This window comes from Chenopodium quinoa, unplaced genomic scaffold, assembly GCF_001683475.1.
Source record: "Chenopodium quinoa cultivar QQ74 unplaced genomic scaffold, ASM168347v1, whole genome shotgun sequence".
NCBI classification, from domain to species: domain Eukaryota; kingdom Viridiplantae; phylum Streptophyta; class Magnoliopsida; order Caryophyllales; family Amaranthaceae; genus Chenopodium; species Chenopodium quinoa.
The window spans coordinates 1,385,760-1,413,432 of record NW_018743514.1 but is presented as its reverse complement, the minus strand read 5'-3'; the positions used below and the strand labels follow the sequence as shown (position 1 = coordinate 1,413,432).

Genomic DNA, 27,673 nt, shown 5'->3' with positions numbered 1-27,673 from the left:
AAAGGGAAGAAATCGTTACCAAAATAAACGAAAATGATGAATTGTATAAATCTCAAGAATGTAGAGAGAAAGAGAGAGAGTAAGAGTATTCACCAAAAGCTTAAAACTAAAAATCTAGTAATTAACTAATGTGAAGAAAAACGTCCTTAACTTCCTAAAATAAAATGTATTTATACTTAGGCTAAAAAGAAAAAACAAATTAAATGATTAAACTCTTCAGAAACACGCGCCCGGTCGGGCGGCTTCGCTCGGCCGGGCCCGCCTTTTTGATCCTTTATCCTTCACTCGCGCCCGGTCGGGCGCGCGTCAGGGCGAAGCCTCTTTTTCTTATATATGCCTCGCCTGGCTAGGCGCGCCTCAGAGCGAGGGCTTACCCGGTCGGGCGAGTTCTCGGGCAAGCTGAACCTTTTCACTTTTGGGCTATTTCTCTTGGCCCAATTCCGAATTTCCTCTTGGGTCTTGAATACTTGGTCCATTGCCTCGATCTCTTCTCTGTCGAGCCCTTAATCACCGATTTGACGACTCCAATCGGTCTTGGGCTATGAAATATGGTCATAATTCTCCAATGCTCGTAGTGACTTATCATAAGTCCGGGAAAATGCTCCAAATCTGCAATTTCCTATAAAATAGTACTAAAACTACGAAAACACTAGAAAACGCATATTAGTAATAAAAGTGACTCCGAAGAGCCCATAATACTCCTAAAAATGACCAAGGGACGGGGGTAAATCACTATATAAAATGAATATATTAGTAGGGGGTTTTATGAGATTTTGGGGTGGGGGATGGGGGTTTTGGGGTGATGGTTTAGGGGGAAGGACCGACAAATGGGGGTAGGGGGAGGGGCATTGCTGGCGTAGGGAGGGGGGTCTGGGTGCGATGTAGGGTGGGAGCGAGTTGCTGGAAATAGGGGGCGCGGGTGGTGGTTAGGTTTTTTTTTTTGTTTACTTTTTCTTTTTTATTTATTTTTAATTTCAACCACTCACGTGGTGGCATGTGTCACTTAAATTAAAAAAAAAAATTCTTTTTAACAGGTTATCATTCACTTGGGACCATTTTGAGTGAATGACCCCCAAATTAAGTTAGGATTATTTAAAAATAGTCCAATGTTGGGAGTATTTAAAGTGAATACGTAAAAGTTGGGATTATTTTTACCAATATTGTCAATTTTTTTTGTTTAAGGGACACATGTTACTACGTGATTGGTTTTAAGGGACACATGTCACCACCGTTTATTGGGCTGTTCAACACTAGAGAAAGGGAGAAGGGTGGTTTCCGGGGTTGGGGGAAAGAAAAGGGGGTGGTTTTAGAGGTTGGCAGTGGAATCGGGGTAGATTATAGGGAGGGGGCGATTTTGGTGGGGGGAATCAGGTGGTTGTCAGAAGGGTGAGAGGGGATGGGAGGGCTGCTGCCGGGGAGGGTGGCCGTGAGGGTTGGGCTGAGTTTTCTTTTTCCCATTTTTTTTTAATTTATTTTCAAACAATTATGTAGAGACACGTTTCTCATAACCTGTGACAACAGATTAGGTTACCGGTTGGGACCAATTAAAGAGAACGACCCCTAAAGTTCGAATTACTTTAAAATAATCCATAATTAGAATTATTTTAAGCAAACGGGAAAAAATTGGTATTATATTTATCAAGTTTTCCAATCATATATTGACATGTGCAATATTTTTGGATTAGTCTTTAAATATATTTTTATTATATCAACTTTTATACTTCTTAATACAGAGTAATATATAATTACAAATATTAAAGGTAAAAAAAATATATTAATGGTCAAAGTTGTGCATTGGCATGTGTGATGGTCAAAGTGTTACGATTAATATAAAACGGATGGAGTACTAAACTTAAAATTATTCAGGATTAATCAAAGGTTGGATTATTTTGGGAGAATGAGGCAAAATTTGGGTTATTCTTATTAATTATTGATACAGTAGATGGCCAATTGACCAAACTGGTAAATAAAAAAGACCCTTAGCGATAGTTTGATAAATAAAATAGCCCCGACGACAATTTGGTAAAAAAAAAACTAACCCAAAATATACTAAATTTCCGACAAACTACTCGTAAATGCTTAATTTAGTTCGTTTTCATGATTTTTTTACCTAATTTTCCAACCTCTTTTTCAGAATTAACAATTTGAATAAAAATTATTGTTTAAATATTATTTTTCACGTATTTTCCTACCCTTTATTATCGATTTTTTTTTAAGAAAGGGGTTGGAAATAAATTTGATATCGAGATTTAGCAAAATATAAGGAGAAGACATATTAACTTAATTTTTAAATTAGGAAAATAATTTTAAAAAAAAATACAATAACGAATTGATTAGCAAATTTAAAGACTTTGTCGGAAGAAAAAAATAGATATTTTGGTCTAAATGATGAGATTCATTTTTTTACCAAATTGTATTATCATCGATTTTTTTTTTTTTTTTTTTTACCAAATTGTCTCTAGGGTCTTTTTTATTTACCTATCTGATCGATTGGCCTACAGTAGATAGACGTGGTCAATACAGGGAACAAAAAGCGTAGACACGAATCTAAGTAAAGACGACTGGTTGACCCACATATAAAAGGACGTTTTACCAAATTGAGCTTTAAACGGAAACTATTGACAAAAATGGTAGCGTGGCAAAACTATTTACCAAACTAAGCTTCCAGGGTAAATCGCTGTCTCGGACAGCGTTTTACCTTCTGTATTTTTTTAAATTCAGTAGGGCATAAAACGCTGTCTCGGACAGCGTTTTATCCTTGGGTTTTTTTTTAAAAAAATTCAACTACAACTATTTTATATGTTCAACATAAAGCGCTGTCTCAGACAGCGCTTTATGCTTGAACATAAAACGCTGTCTCAGACAGCGCGTTATGCTTGAACATAAAGCGCTGTCTCAGACAGCGCTTTTCTGCTGGAAACAGCAACCAGCATCCAGGCAGAAAACAAGCTTCAGCAAACAGCTTGCATGCTGCAGTCCTCCAACAGCCACCACAACAGCCAGCTCCACAGCCCTACCGTCCATCGTATCTGTTCACATGCAATTTAACAAATCCCAACAGAGTTAACGCATTAGCAATTAACCAAAATGTTAACGATCAAATGTTCCAAATGTTATTAAATCAAAATGTTCCAAATGTTATTAAATCAAAATTTTCTATTACAAAATAATTCCTCCATCTACGATTACAACGAATTTCAGTTAACAGTCATGGGTCCTCTGAGGGTCTCGATGGACACGTTGCCCGGTTATGGCCCTGAACGTGACAACGACTACATTTGCTCGCGGGCCGGTTAGTCTCATCCATTTCATTACGTATGCGCTTTGACCTTGGTCGCCCTATTCCACGCAACATGCTCCCGTCGGGAATGATTCTGGGACCGTTATAGGGCGTCCAGGTTGTCTCGCAAGGGATTGGCCAGAATTGCGGCGCGTATGTGCTCGTGTATGCCTCCGATTGCAGCACCGGGTCAACCCACGGCCGCTCTGATAGTGAGTACGTTGCACATACGGCTAGAACGTGAGAACATGGGAGGTGAAATATCGTAGGTTTGTTGCAGGTACACGTTCTTAACTGAAAGTTAACAGTATGTTTATGGCCTCCTTTACTACCAAGTCGGTCTCCCCTTTCTGTTGTAACTTGGTAAATATGCAATCGACGGTTATACGCATCCGCTCTGTGATATCTGGCTTTTGCGGTGTTCTTCTCTAGAATGGCAGTGACCTTGGGGGGGTATGCAAGTCCCTGTTCAAATCTTGCCTCAGAAGACTCCCTTCTCAAAGTGAAATATTTGTTAACTCTATGAAAAGTTAACTCGACTAGGGACATGATCGGTAGAAACCGTGCTCCCTTCAACACGTTGTTGAATGTCTCAGAGAAGTTAGTAGTGCAAATCCCGTATCTACGTCCAGCGTCGTGAAAGAGGGACCACATGGTGAACGGAATTTGAACAATGTACTCCATTGCCTTGTTACACGCCTCACTAATGAAACACAGATCGCCGTGTAGTTTTCTTTCCTGCCTTTGGTACGCCGTAGCCTTGAACATATCTCTCATGTCGTTTCGTCGCACGTGAGTCTTCAAGTTAGAAGCTATGTGGCGAACACAAAATCTGTGATAGGCTCGCGGCTCGGTAAATCCAACGTTCGGATCAGTCATTGCTGCAATGATCCCAGGATGTCGGTCAGATATAACACAAAGGCCATCTCGTTGAGTGACATGAACCCGAATGCAACCCAGGAACCAAGACCAGCTGGAGGTGTTTTCCCCCTCAACCAACGCAAATGCTAGAGGAAATACTTGGAAGTTTGCATCAACACTTGTAGCAACCAACAGTGTTCCTTTGTACTTCCCGTACAAGTGCGTCCCATCGATACAGATAACTGACATACAATGTTTAAAACCGTCGATACAAGGGCCAAACGCCCAAAACACTCTTTCAAACACTTCCATGTTGCTGTAGTAAACACCGTCAACCAACGCTTTGTACTTCCACACAACACACGTTCCCGGGTTTGACTGTTGGAGGGCTTGCATGAAGTGCGGAAGTCTGCCGTAAGAACTCTCCCAATCACCGTAAATATCAGCTATTGCTTTCCCCTTTGCATACCATGCCCTCCGGTACGGGACATCATCTTGCGTAGGCGAATAACTATGCAATTGCATCGCTGTAGGTGTGACGGTGTTTGATGTCGAAGGCCCAGCTTCGCCAGTCAATGCAAAATATGCCCCCCCATGTACAGGTGAAGCAATATGAGAACTAAATGGCATGTCAAATTGATCGTCGTGCAGCATTCGACTGAAAGATCCCATCCCATATTCAGTTGATGGAATGTCGTGTGACGGCACTTGAAAGGGCTCTGTGTTGTACCCAGAAATACGTGTAGATTGTTGTTCTGGCCGAGTACTTTGTTGGGTACATATAGGCACCGTTTCCACATATATTTCAGTGGGAACACCCTTCATTGCAACAACGTTCCTTAGAGCTGTCACATGCTTATTCGTAGAAACCGGTAACACTTGAACCCCATTGCCGGTCTCAAACCTCATTTTAATGTGTACGTCAACGGTCATCGGGTCTGAACCAATACTACTATGAACCTCATTCATCAAATCATTCATAGTCATGTTCGGTTCTAGTGTTAGTGGTTCCATATTTCCCCCACTATACTCGACCCGGGGTCCATCAAACAGCATTTCTCCTCCCCACCGGCATAACAAAACTACATTTTGTGACGCCATATTCTACATAACCAAAACACATTTTAGGATTATCGAAATCTAGAGCGAGGTAAATTATCAACACTGAAATAAGACTCTTCTCACCTATAACAACTTCACTTTCAACAACTTCACCAATTTCAACAATTTCATGAACAATTTGAATTATTTCAACAATTTCAACCTAAACTATTTCAATAATTTCAACATTTTCACCATCATCAACTTCACCAATGTCATGAACAATTTCAATAACAATGTACCACATCACCATCAATAATTATCAACAATGTACCACATTTTCATTAATAATTAGCAACAATTACATGCAATTGACATGAATTAACAACAAGTAAGAGCAATTACATACAATTCACAATAATTAACCACAATAACTATGCAATTACACTAAATTCAGTTTAGGGCTAACCACGAAATTGAGTGAGTGAGTGTGAGAGGGAGGAGGGCAGCAGCAAGGTGGCGGCAGCAGCGGTGGCGCAAGGGTGGGCGGCGGCGGCAATGCGGGTGTTTGAGTACGGTCGTGGTTTAGTGTGAGAGGGAGGAGGGAAAGCGTTGAGGTTGAGGTTGAGTTCTTGCGCATTCTGCTGAAGTGAACATACTGATATATGGCCATGAAACGCTGTCCCGGACAGCGTTTTACCCATTGAATTTTTTTTTAAAAAAACCCAAGGATAAAACGCTGTCCGAGACAGCGTTTTATGCCCTACTGAATTTAAAAAAATACAGAAGGTAAAACGTTGTCTGGGACAGCGTTTTATGTTCAACATACAATTGTTAATAATTTTTTTTAAAAAAATACAAAAGGTAAAAACGCTGTCAGAGACAGCGTTATACCAGAGCATAAAACGCTGTCTCGGACAGCATTTTATGCTGGAAGCTTAGTTTGGTAAATAGTTTTGCCACGCAACCATTTTCGTAAATAGTTTCCGTTTAAAGCTCAATTTGGTAAAACGTCCCATATAAAACCCCCCAGAAAACTTAATTGAACCTCCAACTTTGGATTTTGGGCTTTCTTTCAATTCTTCATTCAACCGCGCTTTCTTCTTCTTCTTCCCTTTCCTTCTCTCACCATTAACACAAGAAGAGAGAGAACGAGAGAGATGCGTGAGAACTAAGCTGTGAAAGACGAGAACAATGGAGTTTTCCTCTAAAGTTCATCTCTTCTTTCTCATACTTTTTCTCTCAACATTCTTCTGCTCCTGCTTAGACTCTTCAATCCAAAGTATGTTCTTTCTCACTTTAATTTTCCCTAATTTTGTTTTTTTTTTTTTCAATGTTAATTTGATTTGCGCTGATTAGGGTTTCTGTTGGTTGTATTTTGATTTCTGGGAAACTTTTATTTTGCTAATTAGATGTTTGAATTTGATGAACAATCATTTTGGTTGTTTTTAATTAATTTATGCATGTAAAGTTGAAATTTTATTTGTAAATGTTAATAGGAAGAAAAGGGTAACTTTTTGTTGTTATTGATGATTGGAAGAAAAGGGTATCTAATAATAGAGGCAGTTGTCTTATTTGGGTATTGGGTGTGTGGGTTTAATTTCGTAGAGTGGAAAGATTTGAGAAGTGTATGAAGTTATAATTGCTTGTTGTTTGCTTTTGTCTTAATCAAAAGGTTGCATTAGACTTTGGTGGTGATTATGTCTCAATAACTTTGTCTATTGAATCTTGCAAAATTTGTAGGTATTGAGCTACAATGTGAAAAATACTAGATTTATTTATAAGTTTTTTGTTAGCATTGTTGATTTAACTTTGATTTTATCACTATGATATGGCGATGGAAATGAATTGTCGAAGCTTACATGGTTTGACAACAAAATTATAATGTGGCTTATAAGCTTAGCTTTATCTGATAGTCACTAACAACATGAATACAAGTTGTTGATTTTTTGATTAGTGTGTTTACATATTTTTTACTGTTATCAATGAACATTTGTGGGAGTGTTCTAAGCCTGGTTTTATTTTGCTGCAGCTATCGGTTTGGAGACTCCACATCTCGTAATCAAACCTGTCACCTTGCAGGGCTATGTGCCTAAAGACAGTAAAGAAGTATTATCATGTGAGCGTGTTCACGTTGTTCCTTGCTCAAGAATTAAACTTGAGAGATATGCAAGCTCAATTCGTCTTACAGTGGCACCTTCTGTAGTCATTCCTGAGAGGTTACACAACAGAATTCACATATGCCTGCATAAGTAAGTGGATAATGATATCTTTCTTTTGTACTTCGTCTGAATTAAATGTTGCAAAATTTTAGTGGTACTCATGTTTTATAATGTCTTTGCAGGAATGTTTCAATTGGAATGTGTCAGTGTGAAAAGGACGCATGGAAACCCGTCCACAATGGGTTATGGGGCTCTATAATTTCTCCCTATGAAGATAAATACATTGATGTGAAGTTTCGTGATATATCGGGTTCAGTCACAGTCTCAGCCGCAGAAGGTTGAGCACTCTTTTACCCCTAATACATTTCTTACTTTTGTTGTATATATTCTCTACCCCTCCTCCACTTTTGGTTATTAATTATGGATTCTATATTTTGGTTGTGCTTGCAGAATTCCAACGCTGGCGTCTGTTCAGTCTTGCATTTGGAATCATTCTATTATTTGTTGCACCAATTGTTAGCAGTTGGGTGCCTTTTTACTATAGCAGTACAATGGCTATTGGGATACTACTTGTTGTCCTAATCATTCTCTTCCAGGTACTAATTCTCTCTTTTAGCTGTTATTTTGCACTTCATTCCCTGAGGCACGTTTCCATTGAATTTATATATGATCATATATACTTGACAATGTGGTGTAATAACTCTATTTTTGCATATTGGCTTCTCTTTCTGGTGGGGATATATGTGATTTTAGTCTCATTTCGATTAAGCTTTTTCCTTGTGCTGTTGTGCATTATAATCCATAAGTTATCAACAAGCACTCCCATATCTGAATACTTGTCAGATGGCTCTTTATCACCTATCTTTTTACAAATTAGCTTATTTTGTCTCTGACTTTGTTCTTGTCAGAAAAATGTATCTGACCTTAATGCTAAAATGACCAATTATAGTCTTTCTTTTTTTCTGTTTATGGACAAAAGGTTGCTGTAAGCCTCTACCAAATATTAAGTAGTATGAAACTGCTTAACTCATTATTTTATCTAAGCTGTGATTATTTGGTTCTGACACTTGATAGAATTAGGTGATTAATGTTTCTTTTTTTTTTTTTTTTTTTTTTTTTTTTTGAGCTATACCATGGTTTATGGTTCTGTGCTTTACTTCGAATATTATCTTATAACTATTTTATCTTGTCTTCTTACATCTATATATGCCTGGTGTGCAGGGGATGAAATTATTGCCAACAGGCCGCAAAAATTTCTTTTATCTGACTATATATGGATCACTGGTAAGTGTTTGTATCCAATTTCCAATCTTTGTTTTAGAAGCCTTCCTGTGGACAACAACTTACTTCATTATCTGTTTTCTGCCTTGAATCAGCTGGGAGCTGGGTCCTTTCTCTTGCATCAGTTTTCAATGCTTGTGAATTCCATTCTTGTGAATTTTGGCTTGAGTGAGGAGATGCACAATCCGGTAAGCTCTTTTTTCATTGATCAATTTTATAAGTATGGTTTAAATGTTGTTATTATCTTCCCACACCAGTGAAGCACCTGCATGGACAGAGAATCTGGTGGAGGGGGCCATGATAAGATCTGGAATCCAAACAAACATAGTAACTAAATAGGTATTGAGGACATGACTGGCTAAAGCGCCCCTCACCACCCCCACCCCCCCAAATTTAAAATTAAGTGAAAAGGCTACCAATTTTTGCTGTCCTATGTACTGTTTTATTGATGAAAATCTTATTTGTGCTCTTATATGTGGAAGCATTCCTCTTTTAGAACTTCTCTGACCTAGTATTACCTTTGTCCATTCTGATCTGATGAACTTTATTATTGTTATTCTTTTTCAGGCTGGTTTTATTGTTATTGCTCTGACTGTTATTGTTTTTGTTCTAGTTATTATTTCTGTAATTCTTTATATTTACAGGAACAATAAGTTGACCCAAAGTTAATTGTTTAACTGAATTTTATAAATTTATAGAAGACAATTAATTGTTGGCTTTGATTCGTTATTTATTTTATTATCTTATTTTATAGCAATATTCTAGATTTTCGGCTTATAAGACAAAGGTTAATGTAAAACCACACAGAGAGGTTAATGTAAAACCACACTTCTCTGTGTGGTTTTATCTTTGTGTAATTGCGTTCTTTATCTTATTAAGATTTCAAACTTGGAACATCTAAGGTGTTTTTTGGTTGGATGTAAAAGACATTGGAAATTCTATTTCTTAGGAAATGGATATAGCATGTGTTGTTTGGTTGACACAAATTTATCAAATTGGGGGAAATGTAAATTCCAAGGGAAGTTTCAATTCCCATGAAACATGGGAAATCACTTACCAAGCCCCCCTTGGTAAGTCACATTTCCCATGATTATTGTGGGGCCTACTTGCATTATTATCACTATAATTTAGTCTCTTTCTTTCTCTCTCCAATTTGTTAACCTAGATAAAATATAATCAAGCTAACTAATACAGGAAGCATAGGAAATAAGCTCCTAGGGAATCTTAGTTCCTATATTATCAACCAAACAAAGTTCAGTCAATTCCTAGGAAATGGACGAGGGAAATTACTTCCCATGAAGTATAATTTCCTATGGAACTCATTTCCTATGTCAACCAAACGAAACTTAAGTCATCGTGATTTCACCTAGATATTTATCCTCCATCATAATCCATATCAAATCCGCTTAAAATCTTCCATCCATAAAATTGGTGTTATTTCAGATCCATATACGATACCGATACGTGCTCCGGTTTTTTTTAGTGGTGCAGCCATTGGCAGACCCAGGGGGGTGCTCAGAGGTACATCTGTACCCCCATTCCACCCAAAAAAAATACTGTTATTAAAGAGACCGCTTTTATCTTATAACAAGTCTCTTAGGTGCTGCCATATAAACAACCTCAGACACCAAACCAAGTCTGCGTGTTTTTTTTGCTAAAATCAAAGAGACCCGATATTAAAAACTTGGGTCTCTTAGATTTTATTCATAATCACATGTTCTTGAACTTTCCGCCACTGTATGAGTAACTAGTATTTTCTTACCAAAGAGACTTGTTGTCACAGAAAACAGGTATCTTAGATAATTCTATTTTTCACGCACAAATTTTTTTATATACTCAGTTTTGAAGGAAATATTTATTTACTAATTTATAGATCTTGTTGCCGGAGGATGGAATACTATACCTGCAAAGACTAATACAATAGTAGTGAAATTAATTAACAACCCAAATTTTAGTTGGTAAAAACGATAATACTCCATATATTACTTTGATTTTTTCTTAAGCTTAATTTCGTACCCCCATACATAAAATCCTGGATACGCCACTGTGTGTGGCTTGTACCTTTTGTAACGTTTGATACTATTTACATGCTCCACTTTGACTATCACTAGTTATATGGTAACATTATATTAATTGTAAATCATGTTGTATTCGTTTCAATAGATATCTTCAAAATATCAGGTGTTTATAATTTTACTTACAAAAAATTCACTATATTAATGGCCAAAGTTATGCATTGGCAAATGTGTACAGTCTAAGTGAAGTATATATTGAAAGCATTAGTTATGCCACAAAATTAAGTGGTTCTTAGTTGGTAGTACTAACTAAATGCTAAAGAACTAGCGGGGAACATCACAATAAATTATGTACCACTTATTCTTCCATCAATTACTATGACAACTATCTAGTATCAAACGTTAGAGGGCGTATTAGTAGTATATTAGTCGTGCACTCATATTCAAATTTTATTGGTGTCATAACAGCATCCTAGTTTTGAAATATAATACTAGGGCCAATGCAATAAAATTATTGTAATTGTGGCAGATTTAGGAGAATTGTAGATTAGGTAGCTCTAAGTTGGTAATTAATAGACCATGTTTACATTTTGCTAAGTGACTTATGCTGTATATGCATCTTTAGCATCTTCTATACTTTCTTCCTTTCATATGACTTGCTATTTTTATGAAATGTACTTTGTATTACCTATCTCTAAATCTTCAACAGTGGAGTAACATTTGATTGTTTGTTGCAATTAAATATGAATTGTAATAAAAGGAGAATATTCATTGAAGGCAATGATATAAGCACATTAGAGAAGTCAGAATAGTATATGCTGAATCGAGTGTTCTCAAATCTAGAGATTAGAGATATAAGTATTATGGTTGTTGTAAATAATTGGAAATTTGGTTTGAGATTTGTACTCAAGCTGATATCTGGATTTTTTTTTTATTTTTTTTTATTTTATTTCTTTTGCAAATTTTATTATTGTTTGTAGGAGGCATAGAGGCAAGCATAAGTTACTGAAAAATTCTTCTTTGTCTCTTGAAACTAGATAAAGTGTTTGTGTAAATCCTTTTGGTGCAGGTATCCATTTTTCTATTAGTTGGTGTTGTTCTTGCGGGAGCTGCATTGGGTTACTGGATTGTGCGAAGATTTGTTATATCAGATGATGGAAGTGTTGATGTTGGAGTTGCTCAATTTGTGAAATGGGCAATGCGAATTATTGCGAGTACATTTATTCTTCAGGTAACCTTTAATTTTGCTACAATGATTTCAATTATATGATTCAATAAAATAGGTACTGTTGTCATGTAAGGTCACATGAGATTTAATTGGCACCCATCTATATATCATACCAGAAAGGGGATAGGAACTTCTTGCATTGACAATGATTTTTCGGTGTGCTCAGCTTCAAAAATTTTGCACTGACAGTTGTGGTTGCTATAACAGTTGCATAGTTGTGAAATCACCATCCCATGTGTGTTTCGTGGTCTGTAGTGGCCAGTAGGCCGCCCATTGCTGCATGATTTGACGACTAGGCTCTTCATATAATCCATTAAAAATCTTATTTATTTTTTTAAAATTAAACTATACTTTAATTTTATCTTGTAATTACTTCCTCGATATTTTTATAATTTCATGATGTCCCTGTGGCAAACAATTTATGGAAGATAAATGGACAAATATATCAAAACAACTCAAACTGGTTTCCTAATTCTTCCCATTTACCGGTGTTTAAGTAAATTTAACTAATTTGTCTGTTTATCTTTTCTAATATCTTCCTTAAAATGCTTGCAAATGATACCTGTTGCGATTATTAAAAAATAAAAACGGGCAAAGTGTTGGGAAATAGATGTTCTAGACATTATTAGTAACAATGAAATATGGAATGGTCTCTACATAAGGGATTAACTTTTATTAATTCCATGATGCATTGATGGCGGTCTTGTCTCCAAAATTGGCAGGGGAAAGCACTTTAACTTATCATATACCACCTTGAATTGATAGAGGGTGAATCATCTCTTTGCTTGCATTGATATATGAATATATTCATCTGATGTTTTGTAGAGTTAAGACTCGTAAGAGCTGGTCAGCTTTCAACATTTTAATGATGATACATCGATACTACTTTTTAAGTTCAAGCATATTGCCAGTTGGGATTGTTCTCCTATAACACTGTTTCTTTTTTACATGCAGGGCACTCCTGATACTTTGTTCTCATGGGCAACAGTGGTACTGTGTTGGTTGATGTGCTCATTAATCTCTTCTATGAAGTGGCCTGATTCTGGGTATGTTTAACATAATACGCCCAACCTACTAAAATTTTTTGCCACTACTAGAGAAGCATTCTTTGGGGTGTCTTACATGTCTGCTTTAGCTTAGAAATAGAGTTTTGACAGAGTTCATGTGCATGTTGCGGGAGTCAGGGACCCCTACATAGGTTAGGGGAAATAGTTATTGTTTTATCTTAGAAATAGAATGCTGACAGTGTTCATGTGCATGTTGTGGGAGAGTGGGGGACAAGACTACGTAGATGAGGGAAAATATAAACAATCAGGGATAGATTGCGCACAAGTGCATGAAAATGGTTTAACTTAGGAATACTATAATGGCAGTTATGCCCTGAAAAAACTTTAAGGTTACTTCGTTGCTATTCGGATGTCAAATTGTATTGTGATTAGAATATCCAAATTGCACCAAATGATTTATGTGAACCTCTAAATAGGGCCTTATAGCTATGCAGAATGATATGCCTTGTAATTGAGTGCACATTTAGGATATGGTCCGTATTATATATTAGGGATATGTCTAGCATGTTTGGAAATCAGTATTTTTTTTTATTAAGGAATGTGAGTACACCACAGGTGTTGCTAATAATATATTGGAATTGTTGGGACTCTTAGAGTGCGTTTGGTTCGCTGGTTTTAGGAAAGGGAATGGGAATCATTCCCTTTTAACCTGTTTGTTTGCCACTTTTTCCCTCAATCATTCCCCCATTTCATTTTTCAAAATACCCTAAAACCCCTCTTCCCCATTCCCCACCCCCCCCCCACTTTCCCATTCCATTCCCCACCCACCCTAACCCTAACACTAACACCCATATACGCCGGTGGTGGTCGGACGGCGACTGTCGGCGAGCACCGGGGAGTGGTCGGGGAGGCTCGGCGAGCACCGGGGAGTGGTCGGCGATGTGGTGCTGTGGTGGAGGAGGGAGATCGAGCGTCGGGGAGCGGGGCTGGAGCATCGGGGAGGGAGTTCGAGGTGGTGCTGTGGTCGGTGGTGGTCAGCGACCGTCGGCGAGGGGGACTGGAGGGTCGGCGAGGGGTCAGCGACCGTCGGCGAGGGAGTTCGAGCATCGGGGAGGGGGCTGGAGCATCGGGGAGGGAGTTTGACGGTCGGCGATGGGGGCTGGATGGTCGGCGATGCTCGGGGATGGGTCGGCGGAGGTCTGTGAGGGTTCGGCGGCGGTCGGAGCTGCGCTGTGGTGGTGGTGCTGTGGTGGAGGGAATGATTCCCTGGTTTTTGTAACAAACAACCTTCCAAATTTTCCACTTTGCCATTCCATTCCATTTCATTCCCTTTGTTCATTCCATTCCGATTCCCTTCTGTCAACCAAACGGCCCCTTATTACCTTTTGATGGGAGCAACAAAGTTGATTACTGTTGCTATAGAAGAGGAAAAAGTTGTGTGTTGAATGTGTTTCTATAGAGCCTGATTTTAGAACATGAAGCTCAAATTATTAGTATTGCAAGAATCACAATTATCATTCACCATATATTAAGAATTCTGTTAACATTACAGCTGGTCTTGGGAGTTCTGGTAAATTTATCATAAGCTAGTGGTGACCTGTTGGAGTTGGGTTAGCTAAACTGACCAGAAGCATTTGGTCACACTAAGCATTAGTATCACTCATGGAAAAACTATTAGAGGTTTTCAATTCGGGTGCTCGGGTTGGGTCTATTTTAAAGTTCAGTCATGCTAAATTATTGTGTTCATACAAGTTGGAATCTAAATCAGGTTTTTTTCGGGTCAGATTGGGTCGGGGTGGTCGGTTAAGTTTTTGACACCTCTAGGTAAAAGTAAAAGGTAAAGCAAAAGACATAGAAAATTGACGAGTTTTTGTAACAAATTATAATACAGTTTATACATGGTAAATTAGGTATATTTTACATATTTTGCTCAACTTTTAATGGTTTTTGAGTAACTACTACATGATTTGACCTAATGGCTCTATTCATATTGTTTGATCCAAGAATTTATATTTTAAGTTCAGTAAGTTTAACTTAGAACTTTTCCATTTTTGCCTTAAAGCCCTTGATGATATCCATATATATATAAATATATATATATATATAAATATATATATATATATATATATATATATATATATATATATATATATATATAAAGGGAAAAAAGAAAAACTCTGAAGACATTAGCAGTGTAGATGTTTAAATTTAATAAAGAAGAATATTTTGGATGATTAAGCTATATTTTTATAAAATAATCTTAAATCAAATATTAACTAACTACTTAATGTACCTAGGTAAGGAAGGAGTACTATATAGATGTGGGTAAAATTGATAGCCATTTTTCTTCTTTAAAGAAGAGAGAGGGGGGGGGGGGGGGGTGGGGTGGGGTGGGGTGTTGGTGCCAGCTGGGTAGGCTTTAGTACATATTGGCTGTCCACTTTAGGAATGGATTAAGGTAGTCTTTTTCAGTATTTTTGACTAATTGGATTGCTTTTATATTATGTTTGTGAAATCCTTCTACTTATTTCATAATACATTTTCATGTATTACTTACATACTAATGCATTTGTAGGGATATAAATTTTCATTGGAGAAAAGCTGGAAAGGTGGCTCCTGGGCACAGTCGTGCCGAATTTCTTAGGAGGTCTACAAAAACTAGTCCTCAAGGGAAGTTGTGGAAGTCTCCCAATGCTGCACCTACCTGGAGGAACTCTCCTGTAAGAGGTAAAGAATCTTCACGATCTCATTTTCTTTTAGCTTACGATTACCAAAAATAAAGTTATTTTTTTTGGCTCAAATAGTGTTACTTATTTGATTGTTTAACAAATTATTAGCCTCTTATTCTTCTTAATTCTTATGCTTTGAACTTTTGGCTGTCACAGGTTTGACATCACCTTCTACTAATAGGAGGGTGAATGCTCAGAAGCATTACTATTCAAGCTTCCACAAGGTGCCTAAACAAAAGATGTCCAAGAAGGAGTGGGAAGATTTTACACGAGAATCAACTAGGCAAGCTATGGCTGAATTGACCTCTAGCCCAGAATTTAGTGAATGGATGATTGAGAATGCAGATCGAATACATATTCGAGCTGATGATAGCTCAGATGAAGCAATTGGTAGTGGTTCAGATTCCACCGATGAGACAGTTGTTGATAATGGCCCTCGGATGGGTTTATTCAAATGGTAGTAATCTGTTCGTGATTTAGGGATGTATAGACTAGGAAATTTTGAATTTATTAGCCAGAACAATATTTAGATAGGGATTTGTCGCTGCAGGGTTACTATTTGAAGGTGCCTTGCGGGAAAAAAAATTGTAGAGGTGCATAGGTTAGGACATTAGGAGTAAAGATGTCAATGTCATGAACTAAATAGTTTGGATGTAATTTGACGCGTAATTGACAATTTTCATGCGACGATTAATATTGATGTACATTATGTTTAATTGCTTATAGTACCTTTCACCCTTATAATACTCATTCTGTTGTGTTCTATTTCTTGGTCTTTTTTTCCTTGTAGTCATTGTCAATTGTAATTCAAGTACTTCGTAAGTCCGTATGTCTTTTATTTTATTTTTTTTGACATACTCTAAAAAAGTTTTGCAAACATACTCTAGAGTTTTACTAGCTATTTTGTTAAAAACAACTAAAACAACATTCCATTTCCCGCTTGATCTTATCATCGTGAAACTTCAATCATTTTTCTTTGAACTTGCTTCCTGGAACACCACCTATTACTTTTGTATTCCTGTTTCCATTGAACTTGGGGAATGTCCCATATATGGATATAAAATGAAAGGAAACGTAGAGGGACCCGTTTTCTTTCCTTTTTCAGCAAACCAAATTCTTCAAATGTTAGATTCGGAAGGCAAATTGAGAGAATGCAAGTATACAACCAGGCACACAAAATATACACAGTTTTCCCATGAAATGCGCAACTGCATCTCTACTTCTCTAGTTCCAAATAACAAGGACAAAGAACGTCCGCTTGATTCAGGTCGTTGCACTGCAATATCCATCCTTACACGAGGTTCTTGTTTCATGAATCACAATATACATGGTAGATCTTACATCTTAATCCTCACTTCTCAACTCCTCAACTGTGTGCAAATAATTCGATTGCAGGTTTAGTTGTAGCAAAAAAATAGAACAATTGTTATTAGTACAAGTCATATCGACATCCTCAAGCTTGGGTAACTTTTCTTACTACAAGCATATTCTATCTCAGAATAACAGAGTCAAGCCAGAATGTATGAGAAGTTCCTGCAGACACACACTTTCATCCAATTGTTATTATGCACGCAACACTTCATCTGTTACGATACAATTCATCACCTCGAGAATTGTGCTCCATCTCCTGAAAGGAACAAATGAGTTCTTTCCCCACTTGATATCCAACTACATCCAGGAACCTTTCTCATCCCGTTTGATCTCATCTCCTTCCTTAATAGTCTCTCTTCTCCATACTGGCCAGCTGCGGCAAGCATGTTGCAGTGAGCAATGTGAGCTGCTGCATTTGTAGAATCTAGCTCAAGGAGTCGCTGGAAATTACGGCCAGCAACAATGGCATTTCCCTCATTAACTCCACATACACCTAGCAATGCACCCCAAATAGCAACGCCTTGCTCAGGAGGTAAACTCAACACAATTGTTCAGCTTCCTCAACTTTCCCAGCACGTCCGAGGAGGTTGATCATACATATATAGTGTTCCACATTAGGCTGAATTCCATAATCCTCTTTCATGGCTCTGTAGAAAAGCCAACCTTCTTTCATCAATCCTGTGTGGCTGCATGCAGACAAAATTCCTAGGAAAGTAACAGAATTGGGTTTTATCTTTTCTTTTGTCATGTTATTAAATAGTGATAAAGCTTCATATGCCAGTCCATGAAACGAGAAACTCATAATCATGGAATTCCAAGAAACTAAATCATGACAAGCCATGCTTGAGAACATTTGGTAAGCATCACCTACTTGACCACATTTTCCGTACATTGAGATAAGTGAATTTTCAAGTATTAAGTCCATATTCATTTGTGTTTTAATTAATAAGCAATGCAACTGCTTGCCTTGATCCAGGTGAGCTGCTGCACCAGCTGCTCCAAGAAGAGTGGAGTACGTAGACTGTATAGGTAATACACCTTCCATCCACATTTCTGAGAATAAACTCATAGCTTCTAGAAACAACTCATTTTGGACACACCCAGATATCATTACTGTCCAAGCAATGTCATCCTTGTCAGTCATGTTGTTGAACAGTTCATGCGCCTTAGCTACTTGACCAACATCAAAATACCCTCTGATCATGGAAGTCACTGAAATTTTATCATGGATAGGCATAATCTTAAAGATATACTCAGCCTTGTCCAATTTTCCTATCTGAATATAACCACTGATTATAGCATTACAGGATTGTGTCGTCCAATTTCTTTTGTTCTTCTCAAAGATAGAGCGAGCATACTCCATTAAGCCATATCTAGAATACATATAGACCAGACTATTTAAAAGCCGTCCACTACTATCATGGTATTCAAAACTGTTGGTGATCATTAAAGCATGAAGTTGCATACCAAGTCGAGGATAACCGATCCCAGCACAGGCATAGGCTAGTGAAATACAGGTCTCGTCGTTCAGTTTCACCCCAACCCTCCTCATTTCAAGGGCTAGCAATATAGCTTCTTCATAGTAAGAATTCCAAGAAAATCCACCAACCATAGCTGTCCAAGAAACAACATTCTTTCCAGGCATTCGACGAAATAAATCATAGGCAATTCATACTTCTCCAGCCCTGCAATACCCAGATATCAATGTAGTCCATGTAATTACATTTACATCCTTATCCACCATTTGATCAAACAATACCCTGGCTTTCTCCATCATACAATTCTCTGCATAACCACCAATCATTGCATTCCAAGAAACCGAATCCCGAATTGGCATTGCCTCAAACATCAATCTCCCCCCCTCCAAATCCCATTCTTTACCAACCCAACAATCATTGAATTCCAACTAACAACATTCCTCTCCGGCATCGCCTCAAAAAGTGCCTTTCCTTTCTCAACCATCCCAGAGCTCATCAACCCACAAAGCATTGACGTCCATGACACTACATTCTTCACCGGCATCGCCTCGAAAAGCTTACACGCCTCACTAATCCTACCACTCTGCACATACCCAGAAAGCATAGCATTCCAAGTAACAACATTTCTCTCTGGCATGATATCAAACAAAGTCCGAGCCTCGTCAAGAAGACCCCTTTTAGAGAATTTAGTGAGCAGAGACGTCCATGTAACAACTGAAGACTGATTTCTTCTGTGGGGCATTTCGTCGAGCAGTTGGCGTGCATGCTGTAAGTTTCCATTAACCAAACAACCCAAAAGCTGGGATTCATTGTTGCTGAAGTTTGATAGTTGAAATGTGGAAAACCCAGGTTGGAAATCATATTGGGAGACACAGAAAGTACGATGGATTAATTTAATTGGAGTTTTTGAAAGAGAAATGGCCAAATTTCTGGCATAGTGAATCGCGGGCATCGGCTAGATTATCTCAGCCTTCAATTAAAATGGGTCAATTCATGCTGATAACACCGATCTGATACACTACGTAGTTATCCATCCAATCAACATGAGAAGACTTTATGTACAAATCCTATATCTCATTATTCACCATCATCATTATGACTTAGGAAGAAGAATATACGAGACACCTCTATCGTCCTATTTGCATGTGTCTCTAAAATCAATAAAGTAATCAATGACACTTTCTAAAGTCAATAAAGTAATCATGACACTAAAGTTATCATAACATGCAAATCTAGACTAATAGACATTATCATGACCCAAAAGTCATCATGACATGCATAACTTAGACTAGTCATCACATGTACAACTTTACCGTTTCCTCTTCGATCATATCATAATCAAATCTCGATTGCAAGTCACACATTAACACTTAATGATAAACATTTTTTGTTTATCTAATGGCGATTTCGTAAATAAAAGGAATAGTGGTACCACAATTTCTTCGGTATTTCATGGTTCTCCAAGAGGACAAAACGACACAGTTTTTGCTGGTTTGTAATACTTGCAAAAACTTCTTCCCTCTTACTTTCTGCAATTTCCACATTACTCACACGGTACTCTAAAAGGGCAAAATGGCATAGTTTTGCAAGTTTATAATACTTATTCTTTCCGTGTTTTAATAAGTTTTACACTTATCAAATGCGGCCGTATTTTAATAAGTTTTACACTTATCAAATGCGGCCGTATTTTAATAAGTGTTACACTTTCTTCTTTTGGCAAAAGTTACTACATTTTATACTTTCTCCGTCTTTTTATTAAGAACATGTATTCCATTTTGGGTAACCAAAATTAAGAGTCTATTTCTATTTAAATGTTGTACTTTTTGACAATTTTATTCCTTATTTTATTTATTTATTTATTTATTTTTAATGATTTGTCATTCTTTTTTTTCCTTTCTTTTTTGTACTTTTGACATCAATTCTCACTATTTTCTCTCTCCCTCTTATCAATAATTCTCAACTACTTTTTCTTTTTCTCTATTTCTCTTTAACTCTACATGCATATTTGTACTTCCAATTATTTCTTTTAAGGAATCTACAATTTTCTTAATTTCCATGAAAAAACTAAAATAGGCTCTTAATAAAAGGACGGAGGGAGTATTATATCTTTCTCCTTTTATGGTCTTCACTCAAACCCACTACTATTATATTTTATTTTTTTATTTCTTTCCTCACACATTCATTACTTTTTAATAAATTATTAACCCCAATTTTTTTTTTTTTTTACAATTTATTAATACTCCAAGTACCCCACTCACCTCTTATTTTATTTAAGTCAATCAAATTGCCTAAAATTATAGTATAAAACTTATTAAAACACAAAGGAAGTATAAAAACTTCTTGGTCTCCCTCTTACTTTCCCTCTTAAATTTCTTCACATTATTATCTGTTTTGCCAATTTTTTCTGTTAAAATAATATGTGAATCCAATCAAACTTTGTTTTGTCTTCCAATTGCAAGTTCTTCCTTCTTGTTTTTCTCTTAATCATCTGTTCTCATTTCTTCAACATTTTTTTTCTAAATTAAAGATGATTTTATGCAATTTACTTGGTATTTATCTAAGGTGATGCTGCACGTCATTCTTAATCTCAACTCTGGAATAGAACAATACAAACATTATAATTGTAAAGGTAAATTAAAATAACACTATGTTAAAACAGAATAACATAAAATATATTTAAAATATCACAGGTTTAAACAATATTACAATAGAATTTAAACCGAATAACATCATTTTGTATACAAAATAACTCAAAGTTAACATAAAATTATAGAGTATATAAACCAATCATGGGCCTCAACTATTAGTTTAAGTTTTTGGTTTAGTTGGTCCTTTAACATGGTATTATAGCCAACGTGACCTTTGGGTTCAAATCTCATCTACCTTTGCGGAGGGTCCATGCTGTATCCACACTTCAAGCCCAATGGCCTCTTATGTGAGGGGACGTAATAGAGTATTAAACATATTCCTAGGCCTCAACCATAAAATTAAGCTTTTGCTTAAATTTGATTCAAAAACTTAAGTAGAATAATACAAGGATAAATTAAAATAACAAATAATACAATATAGGATTTCATAAAAATAATACATTGTAAAAACAAAGTACTATTAAATTTAAAACAGAAATATCTTTTGGCCCGCATGATGTCCCAGGTTGTTACAGTACAAAAACAAAATCAGGCAATAGCATGAACCAAGCTTTAAATAGATATTTCCTCTATTTCCTAATTATCGTAACATTTTTCTTTTACATTTGTTTCATAATAATTGCAACACTTTCTTATTTGGTAAGGATCTACATTATTTTACTATTTCTTTCTCCAAAAACCTTACTTATACTAATTTTATTATTATTATTATTATTATTATTATTATTATTATTATTATTATTATTATTATTATTATTATTATTATTATTTCTCTTGCGCTAAAAGTGATCATGGCTAGCAAGTTCTTTCCTCCCTTTTTAGTTTGTCATGATTATTTTACTAAGAACGAGCAAAATCCTAGTTTGGGGGATTTTGATAAGTGAATTTTATATCCACTTTTTATAGAGTTTTTAAATTATTTTTGTAGTCTTTATCCTCTTCTAACCCTTTTTCTCACTCATTTTAATGCCTCGATAGTAGCATTGGTTTTCACCTTTTCTTTGTGTGTTTGTTGATGTTTGTAGGTATAATGGACAAATAGCAACTTTGCTCAAGAAAAGGAAAGTCAAAGAGGTGCCCAAGAGACACCTAGGAGCGGGTGCACACTCACGATGGAGCGGGCACTCTATCCTACTTCACACAATCTGCCTTCCACGTGCAGCAGGAGGAGCAGGCGTGCATCATACCCTCGTAGGAGTTGGTACTCTAACCTTAGGCCAACTTCCTGCCTTCATTCTGCAACAGTTGGAGCGGGTGCGCATCCTCTTTGGAGTGGGCGCTCCTCCCTGCTAGGATGTTTTCAGCCCCCATCTGAAGCCACAAGAGCTCTTTTCTGCGTGACTTTTTGATAGATTTTCCTATGTAATTCGGGGAGTGTAAAGGCTTTCCCTTTGCTCATTTTGTAAGGACAACACTAATTAGAATATTTTTCAACACTCTCCTCATAGTTAGCAACTTAGTTCTTCAATTTAGTGGGTAATTTAGCTTACAATTCCTCAAAATAATCATTGTAGAAGTGGATTTTAAGATATTCTCTTCATTATCAACAAATGTAGACAACTTTGAAGCTTCAACTTTGTAATTTCTATCACATCTCTCTTGTTATTTTCTGGATTTTTTTCTTAATTAAAAGTTTTATATTATCTTACTTGAATCTTGTTTATTAATTGTTGCATGTTGGATCCATTCATAGTTAATCACTTTTCCCCAATCCTTAAACAATTTGAAACCCTAATTTATTTGTTTTACATGTCTTTCACCATAAGTTGGGAGTAGTCTTTTTAACTAGGGGTTGGGTAAAGCTCAACCTAATAGTTAATTAAGTGGAATCAGGAAGGGTTTTAGTGATTGATTTGTGATTAAGTGGAATCAGGAAGGGTTTTAGTTAATTAAGGGTTTTAACTTTTGTTCTTAATTACATAATGTTACTCTTACAAGTAGTCCTTGCTTCCTATCACCTATATTACTCCCAATTTGCTTGATTTCCATGGTTGAGTGGATCCTCATTCCCTAGTGCATCCATATTATTGGTTTAAACCCTTTGCTTGTTTGTCTAGTTGATGAACCATTACACAACCAACTTAAAGTCTTCGAATTAGCTTATGCATTATGATCTTTTGCAATTGTACCCCGTTTCCTTGTGGACCGAACTCTTACTTATCTTTATGCTTGGTTTATGAGGTGTTTGTTTATAAATGTGTTTAACTTAGTGCGGAATGTGAGACCGTTCTACACCCTATTAGGTGTAATTATTGTTAGTCCTTTTTGTAATTACCCTATATGATCCATGAACGGTTTACATGCTCCTTAATAACTTGTTAGCGGCTTCCTACTTTTTCGCCCCCAATTGAGGGCCACCCTCAGGACTATACCTTTACAATCTAAAGGTAGAAGTTTCAAATCTTGTTTTGGACTTCACATTACTTGAATAGAATTATAAATAAAGCTAAGAACAATAGATCATATATTATATGTCAAAGGTTTACGTCTAACCTTTTGGATCATATGGGATTGAAAGCTAGTTCTCAAGGTGTCAAATTATTACTATCCCAAATATTAGAAAATAGGGTGGTATTTATAGAATTAAAATTGGGAGAAGATAGAATCTTGGAAGAAGATAGAATTTCGAAAGTGTGTTGCATGGGTTTGCAATTTTACAAGTTTTGTTTATATCATAACTTTTGATCCAAAATTTGGAATAGAACAAATAATATATATTTGGAAAGCTACAGAAGTCTACTTTCCTACCGAATCAGAATCAGATCAACATAATTTTTATTTTGTAAGGATACAGCCGAAATAGTGAAAGATAGTATCGATTTCGGACCGAGTTTAGTATTTTGACCATACACCTATTTCGTTACAAATCGAAATTTCACTTATGCTATACCATTGGAAATATTATTTCAAGGAATATCCAACTATGTAGGACTTAGATAAAATTATGAAGAAGAAATAACATTTTTCTAAACTACAATTATGAAAAGAGGAATTGGGTAAAGGTTCATGGATTTTGGGCTAAGAAAAGGGTTTGTATTATTGAAATGGATAAAATGGCTAATTAAATGACAGTGGAATAGATCAAAAAGACTATTCAAGTAATTTTTAGATCCATTACATGAGCCTGACCAAATTATGTAGTGAATGTTATTTCGTCATCGAGCATTATTTAGGGAGAAGATTTTAGGTGTATACACTACTAATTTAATTTAAAATGTCCTAAAACATCCAAAAAAAAAACTATTAAGGAGAGGCCCCTTGGGGTTTGTGCATAACACCCACATAACATATAACTATATAGACCAAAGTTGTCTAGGTTGGATTTGAATCTAGTTTAATATGGGTTAGATCATTCATAAATCAACTTGAATGTGTAGGGTCATTAACATATCTAGTTGAATTCAAGACCCCTCTTTTAATGGTCGGATTGAATTAAGGTTTCAACGGGGTAAATTAAGTTTGGGTCATTCAGGGTTTCAGGTTAGGTTTGATTCAAATTAATACTTCTCAAGAAATATTTAGGTTGGGTTATCTCTAATTTGGGTCATGTTTGGGTGGTGTTTCTAGTGCTCATTGCCATCTGTAATCACCATTCAAACAAAATGTAGCTAAAAAAAACCTAAACCCCAATGGAAAAATGGAAATTAAAAATCCAACCTTTTACCTTTCTTCCCTTAAAAATTCAAACTCTTGATTATCCCATAAAAATTCAACCTTTACCTCCTATCTTCATCTAAAGATCCATTATCTGTTGGTGACTGGTTTTTATAAGTTACATGTCACGTGTCACCTTTTAATAGATCTATTTTTTTTTAATAATTAAAAAAAAATTCAAAGCCTCGAGCCGCCCCCTTTTTATAGCCAAATGACCACCCTTGCGCCGATGTCCCGATCTGAACCGCCCACCCTCTTCCGTTCCCCATCCATATTTTTCTACCTTCTCTGTTCAACCATCTTTTTGGATGAAAGGACTTGGAACTTACCTCTTATCTCAAATTCTTAATCTCCCTTCGGTCTTGGGTGCTTTATTCCTATTTTTTGCAGCTGAACCAAAGCATTTAAATTTCCGCATGCAGGGGTGATCAAGTGACAATATTTTTATTTTTTGTTTGTTAGTTTTACCCTAAGAATTTTTTAATTGTTTTGTTTTTTATACATATAACTATACTTTTATGATGAAAATTGATTAATTGTGTATTATTTAAGTTGGTTAATAGACAAGGGAGCAGGGGTTGAGTGAGGGAAATGCGGCGCTGCTGGTTGCGAGGCAGAGCAGTGGTGCGCGGCTGATGGGTGGTGATCGTGGGTTTGATGTTGAGGGTTTGGTGGTGGATGGTGTTGTGATTTGGTTTGATTGTTGCCGTTTGTGAGTGTTGTTGCTGTTGTGGTTAGTGGATCTAGTGTTGAGGGTTTGTGGTGGTTGGTGTTTTGGGTGGTGGCGAGGGTTTCACGGTGTTCAGGGAGTTTAAGGGTGGCAATGGGTGGGGCTAGTTATATCACAAGCGGTTGTGGGTAGGGTTATGGTGATAAGTAGCCATGGAAGGGGGTGGGCGAGTGGCCATGGTGGGAGGAAAGAGTAATTTTTTTTTTTTTTTTTTGAAAGTGGGATGGAGGAAAGAGTTTTTTATTTTTTGAAAGAGGGAAGAAAGGGATTTAGAAAAATGAAAACAATTTAACCTATTTAACAGGTTATAGGCCAATTGGATCTTTAGATGAAGATAGGGGGTAATCAAAAGGTTGGATTTTTTATGGGATAATCAAAAGGTTGGATTTTTAAGGGAAGAAAGGTGAAAGGTTGGATTTTTAATTTCTATTTTACCAACCCCAATTTCACACCTAATAGTACTTAGTCTAGTGGTAAGGGTTATTAATTATCACACAACCATGAGGTTCTGGTACCAATTCTCAATAGAGGAAACTTGGGGGTGGGGATGCCTTACACTTTCCCCCACTCTAAAAGGGTCTTGCCTGAGTAGCTGAGGCGGGTTGACCATTGAGAGAATTTAGTTCGAAATTGCCTTCTCTTTAACAAGTAGTAAAAAATTAACCTCAATTTCTTTCTCTTCACTTCATATATTCTCTTCTCTCTTATTCGTAGTAACTATATATGTACAAGTGTAGTGCTTTACTTCAGTTTGCCACGATCTCTTACTTCGCCTAAATTGGCAAGAGTTACACCCATTAATGAGTGAGAACCCAAAGAAACTAAACATACCATCTCCTCACCCCCCCAATTTTTTTTTCAGCTCTAAAAATGCGACATCCCACCAAACTACTTTTAAATATGTTCCATCCATGAATGAGGATGGTGATCTGAAGGTAATTAGCTAATGGTTTTTAACTTAGGAAACAATGAGGCCTTAGTAGATGCGTGGGGAGAGAGGAATGAAGGAGAATTAGAGAACTTAATTTTACCATAAAATTGTTAACCACTTGTTAAGGCAAATATTGTTCTTTGCCAACAAGTCAAATACCCTATCTTGTTCTAGAGTATTAGGAGGCTGCCACTCGAATTACCAGTCTCAGAGATTGATAACCTTGCTAACGTAACAAAACAAATAATAAGGAAGCTTTCCCAAAGAGAGTAAAACAAGTTATATTGCTTAAAGAAACGAGTAGATGAATATATGACAAAAGATACAAATGCATTCCATTAATTAAAAGATAGAGTCAGTTCTACAATTGTATAAGTTGAAGAGGAGATTACCTCCATGGTCATAGAATTGGAAAAGACAAACGATCTTCAATATATGCTAAGAAAACTATGCTATCGCTTGGCATCCAAGCCAAGGGAAACTAAGAAAGCTAAGAAGAAAGCTTAAAAAGAAATGAAATGATTGTTGTTGATTGCTTTGCTGATCTCCTTCCTTCTGTCTTCATGCTTCTATTTATAGACAAATAGGAGCGGTTATGGCTGACACCCATAACTGTTCTGCAGTTATGCTTAGCGTCAACTCTCTTTGAAAATTGAATTATCCGCTTTGCCTCTAAACCAGTTCTTTTCCATATAAGGCCATTAGTTAATATTAGCCCACTTTTATTTATCCCTGTTTGTTTAGCTCGAAACCTTTCACTAATTCTCAGGTCCAATTTACTAAGTCAATCGGGTCAAAGTCAAGAAAAGGTCAATAAAAGTAAAAAATCTGACTTTTGAGTGTAACACCACTGTTAGAAAATTTACTAGTTTTAAGCTACAATCCTCATCAATACCATGAATTATATAAATTAAGAACAAAAGGTTACCAATAACAGGTATTATTCCGTTTACTAGTGAGAAAGTGCAATTTCATAGGGTTACCAATGATAATATTTCATAAAACTATTATTTTATTTAGAGTCGATTTATTCCTTGTTGTTTCACATCTTAAATTCAATTTGTTGTTTAAAATTACCATATTAGATATTAAAGTTAGAAGTTTTTTTTTTTTGAGTTGTTAGTTTTGAAATATAACATGATTAGTATAAATATGACACATTTAAATTTCATTTTTTTTTTGTAACATAAATCATATGATTATTAAAAATATCAAAACTATAAAATGAAAATCAATAGTGATATCGAAGGACCCATA

The 27,673-nt window shown here is 36.3% G+C and overlaps 1 protein-coding gene and 1 pseudogene across 1 annotated transcript; one reads left to right on the top strand and one right to left on the bottom strand.

Annotated features, from left to right (window-relative positions):
• The first annotated feature begins 6,153 nt into the window (after positions 1-6,153).
• Positions 6,154-16,320, top strand: LOC110739877. Its single transcript, XM_021920355.1, has 10 exons — positions 6,154-6,464; positions 7,215-7,434; positions 7,527-7,681; positions 7,795-7,940; positions 8,566-8,628; positions 8,721-8,813; positions 11,710-11,871; positions 12,823-12,914; positions 15,451-15,602; positions 15,761-16,320. Exons 1-10 carry the CDS (start codon positions 6,377-6,379, stop codon positions 16,063-16,065), a joined length of 1,476 nt encoding a protein of 491 aa, XP_021776047.1. The 5' UTR covers positions 6,154-6,376; the 3' UTR covers positions 16,066-16,320.
• Positions 16,321-16,371: 51 nt separating this feature from the next.
• LOC110739876 lies at positions 16,372-19,585 on the bottom strand (annotated as a pseudogene).
• Positions 19,586-27,673: the final 8,088 nt, after the last annotated feature.

Coding starts and splice junctions, on each gene's coding strand:
- LOC110739877 (XM_021920355.1), top strand. CDS start 6,377: ATGGAGTTTTCCTCTAAAGTTCATCTCTTCTTTCTCATACTTTTTCTC. Junction 6,465..7,214: donor CTTAGACTCTTCAATCCAAA/GTATGTTCTTTC, acceptor ATTTTGCTGCAG/CTATCGGTTTGGAGACTCCA. Junction 12,915..15,450: donor ATGAAGTGGCCTGATTCTGG/GTATGTTTAACA, acceptor ATGCATTTGTAG/GGATATAAATTTTCATTGGA.